Source organism: Prionailurus viverrinus, chromosome A1 (genome assembly GCF_022837055.1).
Source record: "Prionailurus viverrinus isolate Anna chromosome A1, UM_Priviv_1.0, whole genome shotgun sequence".
In the NCBI taxonomy this organism is placed as follows: Eukaryota; Metazoa; Chordata; class Mammalia; order Carnivora; family Felidae; genus Prionailurus; species Prionailurus viverrinus.
The window spans coordinates 154,008,957-154,025,075 of NC_062561.1; the positions used below are offsets into that span (position 1 = coordinate 154,008,957).

A 16,119-nucleotide genomic window follows, 5' to 3' on the forward strand; every position below is an offset into this window, starting at 1 on the left:
ACAGTGTTTGATATTTAATAAAAAACTGTAAGATGTGGTGAAAGGCAAGAAAATATGACACAGGGCACCTGGAAGCCTCAGTTGATTAAGCATCTGACTTTGGCTCAGGTCATGATCTCATGGTTCATGAGTTCAAGCCCTGTATCAGGCTCTGTGCTGACAGCTCAGTGCCTGGAGCCTGCTTCAGATTCTGTGCCTCTCTGTCTATCCCTCCCCCTCTCACACTCTGTCTCTCTCCTCAAAAATAAACGTTAAAAAAAAAAAAAAGATTATCTCTTTCCCTCTCTGTCTGTCCCTACCCCTCTTGTGCATATGTGTTCTCTCACTCTCTTAAAATAAATAAGTAAACACTAAAACAAAAAGAAATGAAAACTACAATGTGTGAGATGAAAAATACCCTGATTGGGATTAGAAGTAGCAGAAGAAAAAATAAGTGAATTTGAAAACAGCAATATCAGTTACTCTAAAATGAAAAAGAAAAGAGGGAGTCAGAATAAATCAGCAGGGCACCATTGAACTGTGGGGGAAAAAGTTAAGTGTTTCATATATGTGTAATTGAGATGTCAGAAAGAGAGGTAAAAGTGCCTAATGGTTGGGAAAGAGCATTTTAAAAAGTAATGATTAAAATTTTCCAAATTTCTTAAAAACTGTTAACTTATGTATTCAAGAATCGTGATGAGCCCCACACAGAAGAAGCATGAAGAAACTGTATGAAAGCACATCATAATCAAATTGCGTAAAACTAGTATAAGGAGAAAAATCTTACAGGCAACAAAAATTAAAACAAAAAATCCATACAGAGGAATAAACATAAGAATTACAGCAAATTTCTTGTCAGAAATAATACAAGTGAGGAGAAAGTAGAACATGTTTAAGTACTGAAGGAGAAAATACCTGTTGAGCATCGGACTCTTGATCAGGCTCCTTGATCAGGAGGTCAATCTCCACACTCAGCTTGAGATTCTGTCTCTCTATCTACCCATTTCCCCAACTCGCACTCAGTCTGTCTCTCTGAAATAAAAAAAAAATAAAAATAAAAAGATGGAAAATTAATTGGGATTGACTATATTAACAAAGTAGATTTTAAATATTTTTTAATGTTTATTTTTTGAGAGAGAGACAGACAGAAGCATGAACAGGGGAGGGACAGAGGTAGAGGGAGACGTAGAATCTGGAGCAGACTCCAGGCTCTGAGCTGTCAGCACAGAGCCCCATGCAGTGCTCACTCACAAACTGCGAGATCACGACCTGAGCTGAAGCCAGACGCCACATAGCAGATTTTAGAGAAAAGTTATACCAGAGAAAAAAGTCATTCTATAATGATAAAGGGGTTAGTTTATTGAGAGACTATAATCACCCTAAATTTAATAACTTGATAACTAAGCTTCCAAATATACCATGCAAAAATTTATAGAGCTACAAGGAAAACTTGACAAATCCACAATTATAGTTGGGAATTTAAAGACTTCTCTTTTAATAATTGATAGAAATTTTTTAAAAGAACAGAAAATCTGTAAATACATGGAATTTTGTTTTGTTTTTTTTAGAATATAGAATATTTTAACATGTTATCACCCAACCTGAACTAATTGAGATTTATAAAACACTGAAACCAACAGTAGTAGAAAACATGTTTTTATCATGTATGCAAGAAACATAGGCTTATAAATTCAAAATGATTAAAGCCATACAGAGTATGTTCTCTGACCACAACAGAATTAAATTGGGAATCAACAGAAAGATCACTAGAATATCTTCAAATATTTGGAAACTAATTAGCACACTTATAGATAATCCATAGGTCAGAAAATAATTCAGGAAAATTTCAAAGAATTTTGAACTGAGTGAAAATGGAAACAATATATCAAAATTTGAGGAATCCTTAAAGCAATATAAGGAAAAAATATAATAGAACTAAATGCCTCTATTAGAAAAAGAAATAAGGTTTCAAAAATAGGATCACAGAAATATAAAAACAGTTTTTTAAATTAAAAATAGGAGAAAAAGAAGAAATAAATAATAAAGAACAGAACAGGAATCACTGAAATATAAAACAGTAAAACAACAGAGAAAGTCAGTGAAACCAAGAGCCATTTCTTTAAGATCAATAAAGTGACCAACCTTTAGCCAGAATGATCAAGAAAAAAAAAAGAGGAGCTCTAAATTACCATTATGAAGAAAGAGAAATGACATCACAACAGATTCTAAATATTAAAAAGATAATAAGGGAATATTATATATCACTTTATACCAACAAATTTTCCAGGTTTGGTTAAATAGAAAAGTTACTTAAAATGACATATATTACCAAAACTCATTCAGTAAGAGCTAGGTTATCTGAATAGGTATATACCTATTAAAGAAATTGAATTTATATTTTAAAATCTTGCCACTAAGATAACTTTAGTCTTAACATGGTTTTATTGATGAATTTTATCAAACATTTAAGAAAAAATACCGCTTCTATACAGATTCTTCCAGAAAATTGAAAAAGAGGAACTCTTTCCTAACTCTCTAAAACCAGCATTACCCTTATAGCAAAATGAGACAAAGACTACAAACCAGTGTTCCTCATGAATATTGATGCAGACATTCTTAATATAGTTTTAGCGAATCAAAATGATAATGCATCACAAAAAGTGATAACTATCCAAGTAGTATAAAGTTGGTTTAATATTCCAGTATCAATCAAATTAATTCATCATATTAATTAGCAAGCAAAAATGAAATAAAATGTTTTGTAATCTCAATAGAGAAATAGCATTTGCCAAAATTCAATAGCCATTCCTGATTAAAAAAACTCCAACCAAGTAGAAATAGAGGGGAGCTTTCTCAACTTGACAATGCCATCTACAAAAACAAATTATATTAACTAACCTCATAGTTGTAATGATTTGCTAGGGCGGCCATAACAAATTACCATAGACTGGATGGCTTAAATAACAAATTTATTTTCTTACAGTTCTGAAAGCTAGAATTCCAAGATCAAGGTGTTGACAGGGTTGATTTCATATTGAGTCCTCTCTCCTTGCTGTACAGATGTCTGTCTTCTCCCTTGGTGTTCGCATGGTCTTTCTTCTGTACATGTGCTTGCCAGTATCCAAAATTTTCTCTTATAAGGAAATCACTCATAGTGGATTACAGCCCACCTTAAAGACCTCACTTTAATTTAATTACCTCTTTATTGACTTCATTTTCAAATACAGTTTATTCTGAGTAACTAGAGGTTAGGACTTCAGTGTATGAATTTTGGGGGACACAATTCAGACCATTAAAATAATTAATGGTGAAAACAATGTTTTCATGCTAAGATCAAAAAGAAAACAAGGGTGTTCATTTTTGCCACCTCTTTTCAGTACTCTGTGTGTGTGTGAGTGTGTGTACATTATATCTATATTTATATCCATTGCCAACAAGTACCATAAGGCAAGAAAAAGAAATGAAAGCCATTCTGATTAAAAAGTAAGTAAAATTCCATTTATGCAGAGATGACATAATCCTTTATGTAAAAAATATGTTTTCTACAAAAAAGCTACTCAAACTAATAAGTATGTTCTGTAAGTTGGCGAGATGAAGATCAATATACAAAAATCAATTGTATTTCTGTATACTAGCAGTGAATATCAGGAATTAAAATTTAGTGAAATATCAATTATGATAATAGCAAAAATATAAAATACTTAGGGATGAATCTCTTAAAAATTATATGAAGGACTTGAAATATCAATTATGATAATAGCAAAAATATAAAATACTTAGGGATGAATCTCTTAAAAATTATATGAAGGACTTGTACATGGATAATTACAAAGTACTTCTGAGAGGAACTAGAGAAGACCTAAATACATGGAAGGGTACCATGTGGTCATGAGAAGAAAGAGTCGATATTGTTAGTATGTCCATTCTCAGATTCAACCCAATTCCAATCACAACCTCAGTAGGTTTCTGTTTTTGTAAGCATCTATCTGGTTCTAAAATTTATATGGAAATGCACATGACTTGGGATGGACAATATAACTTTGACAAAGAAGAATAAATCAGAGTCTAACACTACCTGGTTTCAAAAATTATAGCTTCAGTCATCAAGACAATGTGATATTGGTGTAAACATAGAAAAATTGATTGATGGGACAGATCAGAGAGTCCAGAAGCAGACTCCTACATAGATAGACAAAAATGCAAAAGGTAATTCAGAAGTATTTATAAAAGATCAAAAATGTAGATTCAATCCATAATTGGGTTTCACCAATGTTAAAAACTTTTGTTCTTCCAATGACACTGTTAAGAGAATTTTTTAAAACAAGCCACAGAGTAGAAGGAAGTACTTGCACATTAAACATGTGATGAAAGACTTGTATCATGAATATAAAAAGAACTCATAAAACTCAACATTAAGAAAACAAACCAATTTTTAAAGTAGGCAAGAGAGGGGCGCCTGGGTGGCGCAGTCGGTTAGGCGTCCGACTTCAGCCAGGTCACGATCTCGTGGTCCGTGAGTTCGAGCCCCGCGTCAGGCTCTGGGCTGATGGCTCGGAGCCTGGAGCCTGTTTCCGATTCTGTGTCTCCCTCTCTCTCTGCCCCTTCCCCCATTCATGCTCTGTCTCTCTCTGTCCCAAAAATAAATAAAAACGTTGAAAAAAAAATTAAAAAAAATAAAGTAGGCAAGAGAGCTGAAGAGGCATTTCTTCAAAGAAAAGACATGGATTGCAGATAGGGACATGAAAAAATGGTTAACATCATTACTGATTAGGAAAATCCAAATTTAGACCACGATGAGGAACTATGTGTGCCCCTTAGAAAGGCTAAAAGGTTTTTTGACTATCCCAGACAAGTTTTAGTGAGATGCTAATATATTGCTGATGAGAATGGAAATGTTACAAGCACTTTGGAAAATAATTTATCTATTTTTAAGAATATTAAATACACACACAAGAGAATATTAAATACACACTTATCATATGATCCACCTGTTCCTTCTCCTAGATATTTATTCAAGACAAATAAAAGCACTTGTACATTCATAGCAGCTTTGTTTGTAAAAAATTAAAAAAAAACTGGAAACAACCCAAATATCCATCAGTATTTGAAAGAACACATAATTAAAACACTACTGTGGGAAAAAAAACACTACTACGGAAGTACTACAAAGATCGTGAGGAAACTTTTGGGAATGATGCATATGTTATCTTAGTTGTGGTAATGGTTTACAGGTGTATATATGTCAAAACTTGTTAAATCATACACATTTTAAATATGTGCCATTTGTTTTCTGTTGACCATACTTCCATAAAGCTGTTTTAAAAAATGATATGCTCAGGGTGCCTGGGTGGTTCAGTTGGTTAAGCGTCCCACTTCGGCTCACATCATGATCTTGCAGTTTGTGAGTTTGAGCTCCGTGTCGGGCTCTGTGCTTACAGCTCAGAGCCTGGAGCCTGCTTTAGGCTAGGTTTCCCTCTCTCTCTCTGCTTCTCCCCCACTCGTGCTCTGTCTCTCCTCAAAATAAATAAACATTAAAAAATTTTTAATAAAAAAAAAAACGATATGCTCAAACCCATAATAGGAGCTATAGAGGATAATGAATATTTGCTGAATTTTCTTTTTTAAAAATTTTATTTCAAAATAATTATAAGATGAAATTGTTGCCTTTAAGGAGTTGAAAGTTTTCTGAGAGATTAAGGCTGATATTATATAACAATTGAGAGAATTGAGCTTTATAGGAAAGCCAACCCTTAGGTTAATAAAATCCTATTTTAAAAATTCAGAGGAGGAAAAGTTTGCTTGTGGTTGAAAGAAAGCCATATATTCATGATAGAGTTGGCATTTCAGTCATGCCTTGAAAAATAGACATGATTTCAGCAGAGGAAGATGAGAAACAGAAATCCTAGGTAGGAGAAAGAGGAAGAATAGACTGGAAAGATGATGGAACATGTTTTGGGAATAGCAGTCAAAATAGTTAGAGTCGAATGTTTGGAAGAATCTTGTGGAAGATAAGTTGAAAAAGGGTATGGAAGGCAGATGGGATTTGTAGGCCAAACCAAGACAATTCTGTTTCCTCTTTAATTGTTTCTTTGTGTCCCACAAGCGGAACTAATCAATCTTGAATGTGTCCCCCTGGTATTTTACTCCATACCCTGTTAAAACACCTGTCACATTTTGCATCTTTTGTATGGCTTTAGCCATAAGAACTCTCCTATTAGAAAGGACGACATTTTGGCTCATTATAAATGCCGAGTAACAAGTGCTTTCCCACTTTAAAAACAAGGAAAGTCTAGGAGCTTATCATGATCTGAGTAGGCAGGTGGAATTTGAACTGATCCTGTAAAAATTGAGTAGGTGTTTTGGATAAGCTGGAGAGTAAAGAGAAGGGCAATTAATAGAGAGGAGTGAAAATGTTTATAGTAAAGTGGGGAGAGAGGTATACTAAGGAGTACTGAGAATTGATGTTTATAGTGAAATCAGTTTTTATTATTATTATTTAGCCCAGCAGAAACACATGTTCTGTATTTAAAATGAAAACTATACACAGGTACAGTAGAGCTCTCATCAACCAGAAGAAGCAAAGAATTTTATAAGTTACTAACAAAACATATCAGATACTCTCTTTGGGGACATATATTTATTTTTCTTTTCTCTTTAGTTAAGATGTATGTATGTTATATCAGTATAGAATTGAGAATAGTATTATATTTGCTATTGGCATTATATTCTATGGCCATTATGAACCTGTGGTGGGCCATGGATTAAAAAAGATTGAGGAAGAGTGAACTAGAAGTTCAGCACTTTGAGGCAGGACTTGAGTTTGATTTTAGCTTTATAGGCTGCAGCATGGTGTTCTGGAGAGAATGCTATATAAATGAGAACTCCAGGATTTGAATCCCACTTTAACTGGGGCACCTGGGTGGCTCCGTCAGTTAAGCATCAGACTTTGGCTCAGGTTATGATCTTGCGGTTCGTGAGTTCGAGCTCTGGATCGGGCTCTGTGCAGACACCTCAGAGTCTGGAGCCTGATTCTATATCTCCCTCTCTCACTCATACTCTGTCTCTGTCTCTCTCTCAAAAATTAATAATAATAATAATAAACAACATTGAATCCCACTTTAACTTTCAAACACATTTAGTTACCTCCAAAAAGTGAATTCCTGTATCAGATCCTTTTTCATCATTTATTAAGTTTGTGTAACTTAATAATGACTTCACATCATTAATATGTGGGTTCACAAGAAAACCAGGGAAAGCATGTAGCACCTTTTGCCACCATATTCTTTATCTCGTAAAGATAGTAACACTTTGTTGGTAGTAGGTACTTGCCTGCTTACTGAATGAATCAGTAACGTGAATGACTGAGGACCTTTGAAAAATTATTTTTGTTTTTTATGTTATGATGTTTAATGCATCCAGAGAACTGACTGTGAAAATAACCTTTCTCCTGGTCAACTCTGTATGATTAAGTAAAAGAACAATGGTAAAAACTCCTTTCTCCTCACGTTAATGTGCCTTAAAGATGTATGTGCTAAATATGCTAGGAGATGGCATTTTATTTTACTATAACCATTTAATTTGTATTTAAGCTAAAGTTAATTTAATTTTAGATACGCCTGGTTATTTGTAATAGCTGGTTCTCCCAAGTTTTCTTACCTCATTCCTGTTGTAGCAGTGTGCACTGTGAAAGGTCAGCCTTTTCTTGCAGACTAACCTCCTTTCATACAGATGGAAGTATTTCTCGTGCTTTAGAGAACATTCTGGAAGAATGTTCATAGTTTGCAAAAGTAGATTTGTGACTGGTATTTTTAGGACTTAGGAAAGGAGAGTAAAACATAATAAAATATAGAGAAGTCCTATCTGTAGAATAGAATTCTGGGTGTTAAAACTGTATTCTGAAAGCAAATGCAGCTTAAATAATAACCTTTACTAATTTGTTTCAAAGAAAAGAGTTTTTAAGAGAATAACAATTATTCAAGTTAGCATACCATTTATAAATAGTTTCATAGAATGCTTAAAACTAAGCATGTTCAATTACAAGTTTGGATTACACTATTGTCTTACATAAGCAAACTCTTCAGGTTGATTAGAACATAACTACCAAGTAAACCTCAACGCTATGCATATTATAGAATATGAATTAGAGAGGTTCAAACTTATTATATAGGTACACTTACAAAATCTTTGTGGAAATAGATGCCGCTTTGTAAAAAGAAGGAAAATAAGATGTTAAAATTACTCCTTTTTTTTTTTTCCTTTGGCTGAACCTCTCAGTCTGTTCTTCCAACAGCTTTTAAGGAAGTTTTGGTGCTTAGTGTTCAACGTTAGTTGAACCAAACTAACGTTAGTTTTGGTGAAAGAGTTCAGTGAATATTTGTGGAATTTAGGAAGGTTAAATTTATGATCTATAGTGTGTTACAATTCAGAAGTTAGAAGCTAAAATCTAGGAAGATCTAAGCATGTTTTCAAAATAATTGAAAAGCTATTTGTGATATGTTCTGGAAGGGCGAATTTGTTGACTTTGTTTTTTTTTAGGGAACTCATTTGTACCAGATTGTTAGGAAATAATGAGACATTAATTTCTAGCATCTGCTTTTTTCCCCTAATACTGTGTGTTACAAATGCTCCCAATCCAGGGCTAAATAAACAAAAAGTTGAGTTAGGAATGCTTCTCATTTAAAAAATAATCCTGGAATCTTGGCACAGAAAGGAACTTAAGAATTTATCATTTCCATCTTCTTCCTGCTACAGATGAAGAAACTAGTCTCAGAAGGATAAACTGAGTTGTGTCTATAGCTTTAAAAAAGAAAAAGAAAAAGCCTTTTTTTTTTTCTTCTATACTTGGTCCAAGAAGTACTCAATAAATAATTTCCAAGAGGAAAGTGTCACTTCAGTATGGCCTAAGATACATATTATTGTAGGGGCACCTGGATGGCTCAGTCGGTTGAGCGTCTGACTTTGGCTCAGGTCATGATCTCACGGTTTGTGAGTTCAGGCCCCACATCAGGGTCTGTACTGACAGCTCAGAGCTTGGAGCCTGCTTCGGATTCTGTGCCTCTCTCTCTCTCTCTCTCTGTCCCTCCCCTGCTCACACTCTGTCTCTGTCTCTCAAAAATAATTAAATTTTTAATTTTTAAAAAATATACATGTTACTGTAAATTTACTAATGAGCATTTTGGCTTTTCTTTAGTTGACTAAGTAGGCTGGTTATGGTTAAGTGTCACCCTGTGAAGTGAAGACATTTGAAGCATGTAGGCCCTCACCTTAGATCCTGACAAATTCACCACAGTGATGCTACCCTACGAACACTGCCGGATAGAAATTTTCAAGGAGGTTTAATGGCCACAACCTTTGTGACAAAAGGATTAGGGAGGCACATATTTCATTTGAAAATAAAAGCAATACTTTGTCCCATTGCTCTAATTTGGTTTTGAGCACAGTATTTGTTTTTTAAAAATTTCAAACAACCTCAAAGGTATTTATGTTTCCTTGTTAGAAGGTAGGTTTTGAGATATAGGTCAGCTGTTTTTTTCCTTGCAACACCCCTTTGTCTTTTTGGCATCAGTTATTCTTTCTCTCAACAGTAATTTATTGAACATTTGTATATCCCTGGCATAGTGGTAGCTTATTAAAATATAAAACCAAAAAGGCTTGGTCACTGTCCTAAAAAGAGAGCTTATTCCTTGAGAAGTTATGCTATTGTTGTTCCAAATCTCCCCTTGCCATCTGCACTTTTCATTACAAAATTTAACACAGTAGGCATATATTGTTGAAAATACAAAACAATAGGTAGAAACCACAAGAGTGTTTTCCTTTATTTATTTATTCATTTATTTAATAAGTATTTATGGAGTACCTACTGTATGCCAGACTCTGGGCTGCGTAATTAGGATATATCAGTAACTGAAATGTTCAATGATCCTGCCTTCATAAGTATTACATTCTAGTAGGTGAACAATAGTAGGTGAGATGAACAATAACCACGAAACATAGTAAGTAAACAAATTACAAAGCATGTTAGAAGATGATAAGTGTCATTAAAAAAAAATAGGGGAGCCCAGTGACTCAGTCACTTAGGTGCTGGACTCTTGATCGTAGCTCTGGTCATGATCTTGCAGTTCATGGGTTCAAGCCCTACATTAGGCTCTGACTGAAAGTATGGAGCCTGCTTGGGATCCTCTCTCTCTCCCTCTCTCTGCCCCTCCCCTGCTTGTGTGCTCTCTCTCTCTCTCTCTCTCTCTCTCTCTCAAATAAACTAAAAAAGTAAAAAGGGGTAGGGGCATCACGTGTGGGGGAGGGAGAAAAGAAAAGGGTATAATTTTAATTTGTGTGGTCATCTTGTCATTCTGAAGATTTCCCTTGACCAAAGCCTTGGGGGCAGTTGAAATAAAAGTCCAAGGTTTAGAATAATCCTAGGATCTGAAATTGTAAATTTAAGTCTTCTTTGTTACATAGGTCACTTCACAAAAAGAAGATGCATTTGGTGGTAAAGTCACACCCTTTGCTTTTCTTTCTTGTCCCTCTTTGTAGCTTTGATTTAAGTGAATGTCTGTATTTTCTTTTCTAATTATCTAAAATAAATGCATTTTGTGGGATTTTTGTCCATCCATAATAAGAAAAGGGTTTACTTTGAAAATTACTGAGTGGCTCAGTCAGTTAAGCATCTGACTTCAGCTCAGGTCATGATCTCACAGTTCGGTTCATGAGTTCAAGCCCTGCATTGGGCTCTGTGTTGACAGCTCCGATCCTGGAGCCTGCTTCAGATTCTGTGTCTTTCTGTCTCTCTCTCTTTCTCTCTCTCTCTGCCCCTCCCCCACTCACATTCTGTCTCTATCTCTCTCAAAAATAAACATTTTTAAATATTTAAAAAGAAAGAAAATTATCTCTTGACAGAATGTAGCCTGTAGTACAGGTACTTTGGTATTACAATAGCTACACTTAATGAACACAGCTATAAATGTATAAACTTGTCAGATCAGGTTGTACACCTGAATCTAATGTAACATTATGTCAACTATATTCAAATAAATAAATAAATGCAATATAAAACTCTATGTATTTGCCATTTTTAGAATGACTGTTCATCGTCTCAGTTTGAGCAACACATTAACTTATTTTCCCTTTGAGTCATTGAATCCTAGATTCTGATAAGAACAGTTTGTTTTCTTAATATCCTTGATCACTTTTAGCATGGTTTCAAAATACAGGTATTTGTTTCTTACAGATTGTGTTCCTGGCTTCTGCATATGCAAGTCCCCAACTCACAGATGAGAGCTGTTCGGCCATGGCTGCTGTCACACATTACCTGTATCTTTGCCAGTTCAGCTGGATGCTCATTCAGGTTGGTACCTCATTTCCTCCTCCCACCCCCTTCAGCGTTGCAGTGAATCTGCATGGAATGTTCTTCCTATCTGCTATTCTTTATACTGAAGTGGAAGTAATTCCATATATCTATCACTGCGTTCCTAGGAGATCATTGGAAAGAAAACCTTGTAAGCTGTACAACATCAGAAAGTTTAGCGAATTGGGGAAATGGGAAAAAACATAGTAGGGGTAGAAATAAGGAAGTGGTAGGAGATGAGGCTCGTGATGTGGACCCTGTAAAGCACAGTAAGAAATGTGAACTTTTTTCTAGGGGAGGTCATAGAATGAAACAAGTGACGTGACAACGTTTGTATTTTAGGAAGATTTTCCTGTTTGTAGTGAATTGGTGACAGAAGGGTTGACATGGGAGCTAATTAAGTTTACATTAGCTGCATCCAGGTCAGAGAACATGGCAGTGTGAACCTGAGAGCAGAAGAAGCTTTTGAGATTTCTTTCTTTCTTTTTTTTTTTAAACTATAATAATAGAATGTATAGATGGTTAAGAAGAATGCAGAAGGTGGAACCAAGGATGATTCCCAAGTTTCTGCATGAGTAGATGGGTGGATGGGGGTGCCTTGAACTGAAATAATGACCACTGGAAATTACAGGAAGGATGATGACACTTTTAGGACATGCTGAGTGTGAAGTTTCTCGTGTAAGACTTCCAGTGGGGACTTTGGGAGAAGTGGGATACACAGTACTAAATCTCAGAACAGAGGCCCATGCTATATAAATACTTAAGAAAATTGTTGACTTACAGTTGGAAAAGGAGTGCATTGCTTTGGAAGAGATCGCTTTGGGAGAAAGTACAGAGTAAGACTTGAACAGTCCTAGTATACACCGGAGGAACTAGTAAACGTTGCAGAGAGACGTGAACTCTTCCTTTTCTGCCTAAAATCCCAAGTTCTCTTCATTGTCCTATGCAGATTTGCTTGATAAAGAGAAAAATATGAAAACTGGATCCACTTAAGTAGTGTTAATGTCATTAAATGGCTCAACTAAATGAAATGTTGCCTTTGATAATGCTTTGATATTGTTAAATCTTTCATACGATACAAAGTTTTGTTTGTGTTTTTGAGTATGCATGTGAACTATTTCATGCAAACAGATGCATTCAGTGCTTGCATATTCTTTTTTCTTGTTGAATAAAAGGATGTGGGGTTTTCACTACACAGCAATAATGAAAGAATATGAGAGTACCATACAAACTCATGGAAGGGATATTTTGCAAGGTATGATATTATAGTTGTTGGGAGAACTGAACTGAATTATTTAGTTAATAGAACTAATTGCAGTAATTAAAGCCCTGAATCTGGGTTTGAATTCTGATTTTGCCACTATCTTTGTAACTTTAATCAAGTTTTTGGCCTTTTCCAAGTTTTGTTTCTAAATCTGCATACGAGGGTAATTCCTTCTTCATAGAATTATTATTTCATAGGTCTTTAAGCAGCTCTAATTATGAAAAGCTTCTGGTGTTCTCAAACCCCTCCCCCATAATTAAAAAGTAAAGCTAGATCTTGGGGCACCTGGGTGGCTCAGTCGGTTGAGCACCCAACTTTGGCTCAGGTCATGATCTCATGGTTTGTGAGTTTGAGCCCCACATTGGGCTCACTGCTGTCAGTGTTGTCACTGTTGAGCCCATTTTGGATCCTCTGTCCCTCCCTCTCTCTTCCTCTCCCCAGCTCGTGCTTTCTATGTCATAAATAAACATTAAAATAAAAAATTTGAAATATAAAAAAAGTTAAGCTAAATCTAAACCATATAACATAAAACTTAATATTTGCTGATATTAAAGTATTTACTAGATTCTTTGCAAAATTATTTTAAGAGTTTAAGCTGAACTTTTTATGTGTACCATGTATATATTGTTATTTATCTGCTTGGACTGAGGTCCTCAGTGTTGTGTGGAAGGTCTTTGTCCAAGTCCCTGCCCTACTCAGTTTTTGATGAATGAGTCAGATAAAGACCCAGGAAACTGTCCTATCAGGTATGCAGATGATACAAAGTTGAGAAAACAGCTAAAACAGAAAGCTGCCTGGATTAGCGATGCAGGTAGAATCAACATAGAGAAACTGCTGTGAAAGATTGAAAACTGAACATAATCTGATGGGGTTAAGATAAACCACCTGAAATATTAATTTAACACAGACTTAGGTGCAATCAAATGTGTGACCAGATTGCTTAAAACAGCAACTACAAAAACAACACAGACCTAGGTTACATTAATAACAGCATAGAGGTAGGTGAGGGAATCATGGTTACACTGTAATCTACAAATGTTCAAGAAACCTTGGGACCCTGTAACCACTTTCATGAATCCTGTTTCACCAGGAATATTAACTAGCCAATGAGAAGTTGGAAACAGTCTTGTAAGAAACATTGAGGCAGCTGGAGATAACTAACCTGGAAAGAATTTAGAGTGATGTGATGGCTGTCCACAAATACTGGAAGTGCTGCTACAGGAAATAAAGCGTGGTCTGTAGCTCTAGTTGGAAGAATGGCACAAATGGGTCCAAAATTAGGGAAGCAAGTTTTGATTCACTTTAACGTCTTTGATAGCCAATAAAACTGTCAAAATTGAAGAGGTTGTTTCTCTAAACAGAAAGTACCAGTCAGTGAAATATATTCAAACAGGGATAAATGAGCAACTTTCAAACATGTTTTCCTGCCTTGGGGCAGTGTTAGATGGGATCACATATAAGATTTTACCCAACTCAATAGAGACTGATGTATTCTCTATCTCTTTTTCCAGTCTTAAGTAAATAAGATTGTGGCTGATGGACATTTAGTAAGGTAATTAGATATCTGTATGGCTATTGGTTAGGAAAAGTATTGAAAGTACCAGTGAAGTTTAATGTATTTCAGATGGCACACCACACATTTTTCATGGTTTGTGGTGCAACCACAAGGGGAAAATTCAATAATTTCTCATTCTAGGTAGGTTACTTCTAATGAGTTACTTTGTGGGAAGAGGTTGTCACTTTACCAACATGTGTTTTCCTATTTGTAAACTACTGCCTGCTAAAATCTTATTTTTAAAATAGAATCCATTAAAAAAAATTTTTTTTTTAACATTTATACATTTTTGAGAGACAGCATGAGTGGGGAAGGGGCAGAGAGAGAGGGGGGGAGACACAGAATCTGAAGCAGGCTTCAGGCTCCAAGCTGTCAGCACAGAGCCCAGTGTGGAATTCAAACTCATGGACTGTGAGATCATGACCTGAGCTGAAGTCAGATGCCTAACCTGCTGAGCCACGCAGGCGCCTCAAAACTAGAATCCATTTTTAAAACATTGTGTAAAAGATTAGATTGCTGTTAATCCAATCCTGATAGTCAATTAGGGTTTAAAAATTTTTTAATATTAACATTTTAGTAATTCTACTTCTTATTTTTAACAGAATAGGACAGAATTTGACTTATGTATGTGTGTGCATAGCTTATGACAAGAAGTTAACCATTAACTTTTTTTTGAATGTTTTATTTATTCTTGAGAGAGAGAGAGAAAGAGAAAGAGAAAGACAGCGACTAGCAGGGGAGGGGCAGAGTGAGAGAGGGACACAGAATCTGAAACAGGCTCCAGGCTCTGAGCTGTCAGCCCAGAGCCCAACGTGGGGCTCCAACTCACAAACTGTGAGATCATGACCTGAACCGAAGTCGGACGCTTTACCGACTGAGTCACCCAGGCGCCCCTAACCATTAACTTTTAATCATTGGACTTAGCATGTCAGAATTACTGTTCATTTTGACCTGCCTCATATCTTCAGTGTTAGAAAAAATGCATTTAAATAACTTTATCTTGAACTTTTATATTATATACTTTTAGTACATTATAGTAAAACTGGATTATATTTTAGAGTAGTTAATGAAAGATTTTATCAGTAAACAAGTTACATAACTTTTCTGAGCCTAGATTTTCTTATCTGAATAATCAGATTCGTAATAACAGTACCCATCTTTGAGGATTGTGGAAAGATGAAATGAATTCATACGTGAAAAGAGCTTGGAATTGTGCCTGGCACCAACTGCTCCATACATATTTACCCAATATTATTGGCTAAGCAAATATGTATGGCTAATATTCCATGGATTTTGAAACACGTTACAAACTATGTTTTTCCAGTACAATTTCCACTTTTTTATTCCCAAAAGAGAGTTTGCTTGAGAATAGTAGGGAGAGACTCAGAGTGAGGCAGACAGCAACTAGCTGTGAAGCTTCAGCAAGCTAGATAAATAACTTCTAACCTCTTGTACTGACGTACTCGCATGGCTCATCACAGCATCTGTAACTGGTGACCTTCACTCTGTTTCTTTAGGCTTCCCCCTTTCTGGACAGGGAAGTTGTATCACTAATGATTGGAATAGGGTAACAAACTATTTCCCTTATTTTTTTTTTCAAGCAAACAACTCACAAATTCCCTTTTAGGCCATGGAACCTGAATTATCCTTGTTCATCATGCAAAAACCATGAAACTACTGAAATAATCTTCCACTTCCTTAAAACAGCCGATCATGTCTACTTTCAGAAAAACGAACAGTGAGAATTTAAACTCTTGTACGATTTTTACTGTCTTTTCCTAGTTTCTATTGTTCTATTTTCATTTCCTTTTTCTGTTTTGATTTGCTTTCATTTTAGAAATAGCATATACTTGTGGTACAAAACATAGTCAAACACTGAAGAGAAAAATAAAATGAAAAGTACATCTGTTTCTCCCTATTTCACACACTTTCCACCCTCTGCTTTACCCTCAACCCTACTCCCAAATGTAAACACTGTTA

At 35.4% G+C, this 16,119-nt stretch overlaps 1 protein-coding gene across 1 annotated transcript in view; it reads left to right on the forward strand.

Annotated features, from left to right (window-relative positions):
• ADGRV1 (adhesion G protein-coupled receptor V1) overlaps positions 1-16,119 on the forward strand; it is a 563,604-nt gene that overhangs the window by 346,165 nt on the left and 201,320 nt on the right. Inside the window, exon 84 of the mRNA XM_047878513.1 lies at positions 11,204-11,320. Coding sequence (XP_047734469.1) covers positions 11,204-11,320 — 117 coding nt within the window. The remainder of the gene's footprint in view (positions 1-11,203; positions 11,321-16,119) is intronic.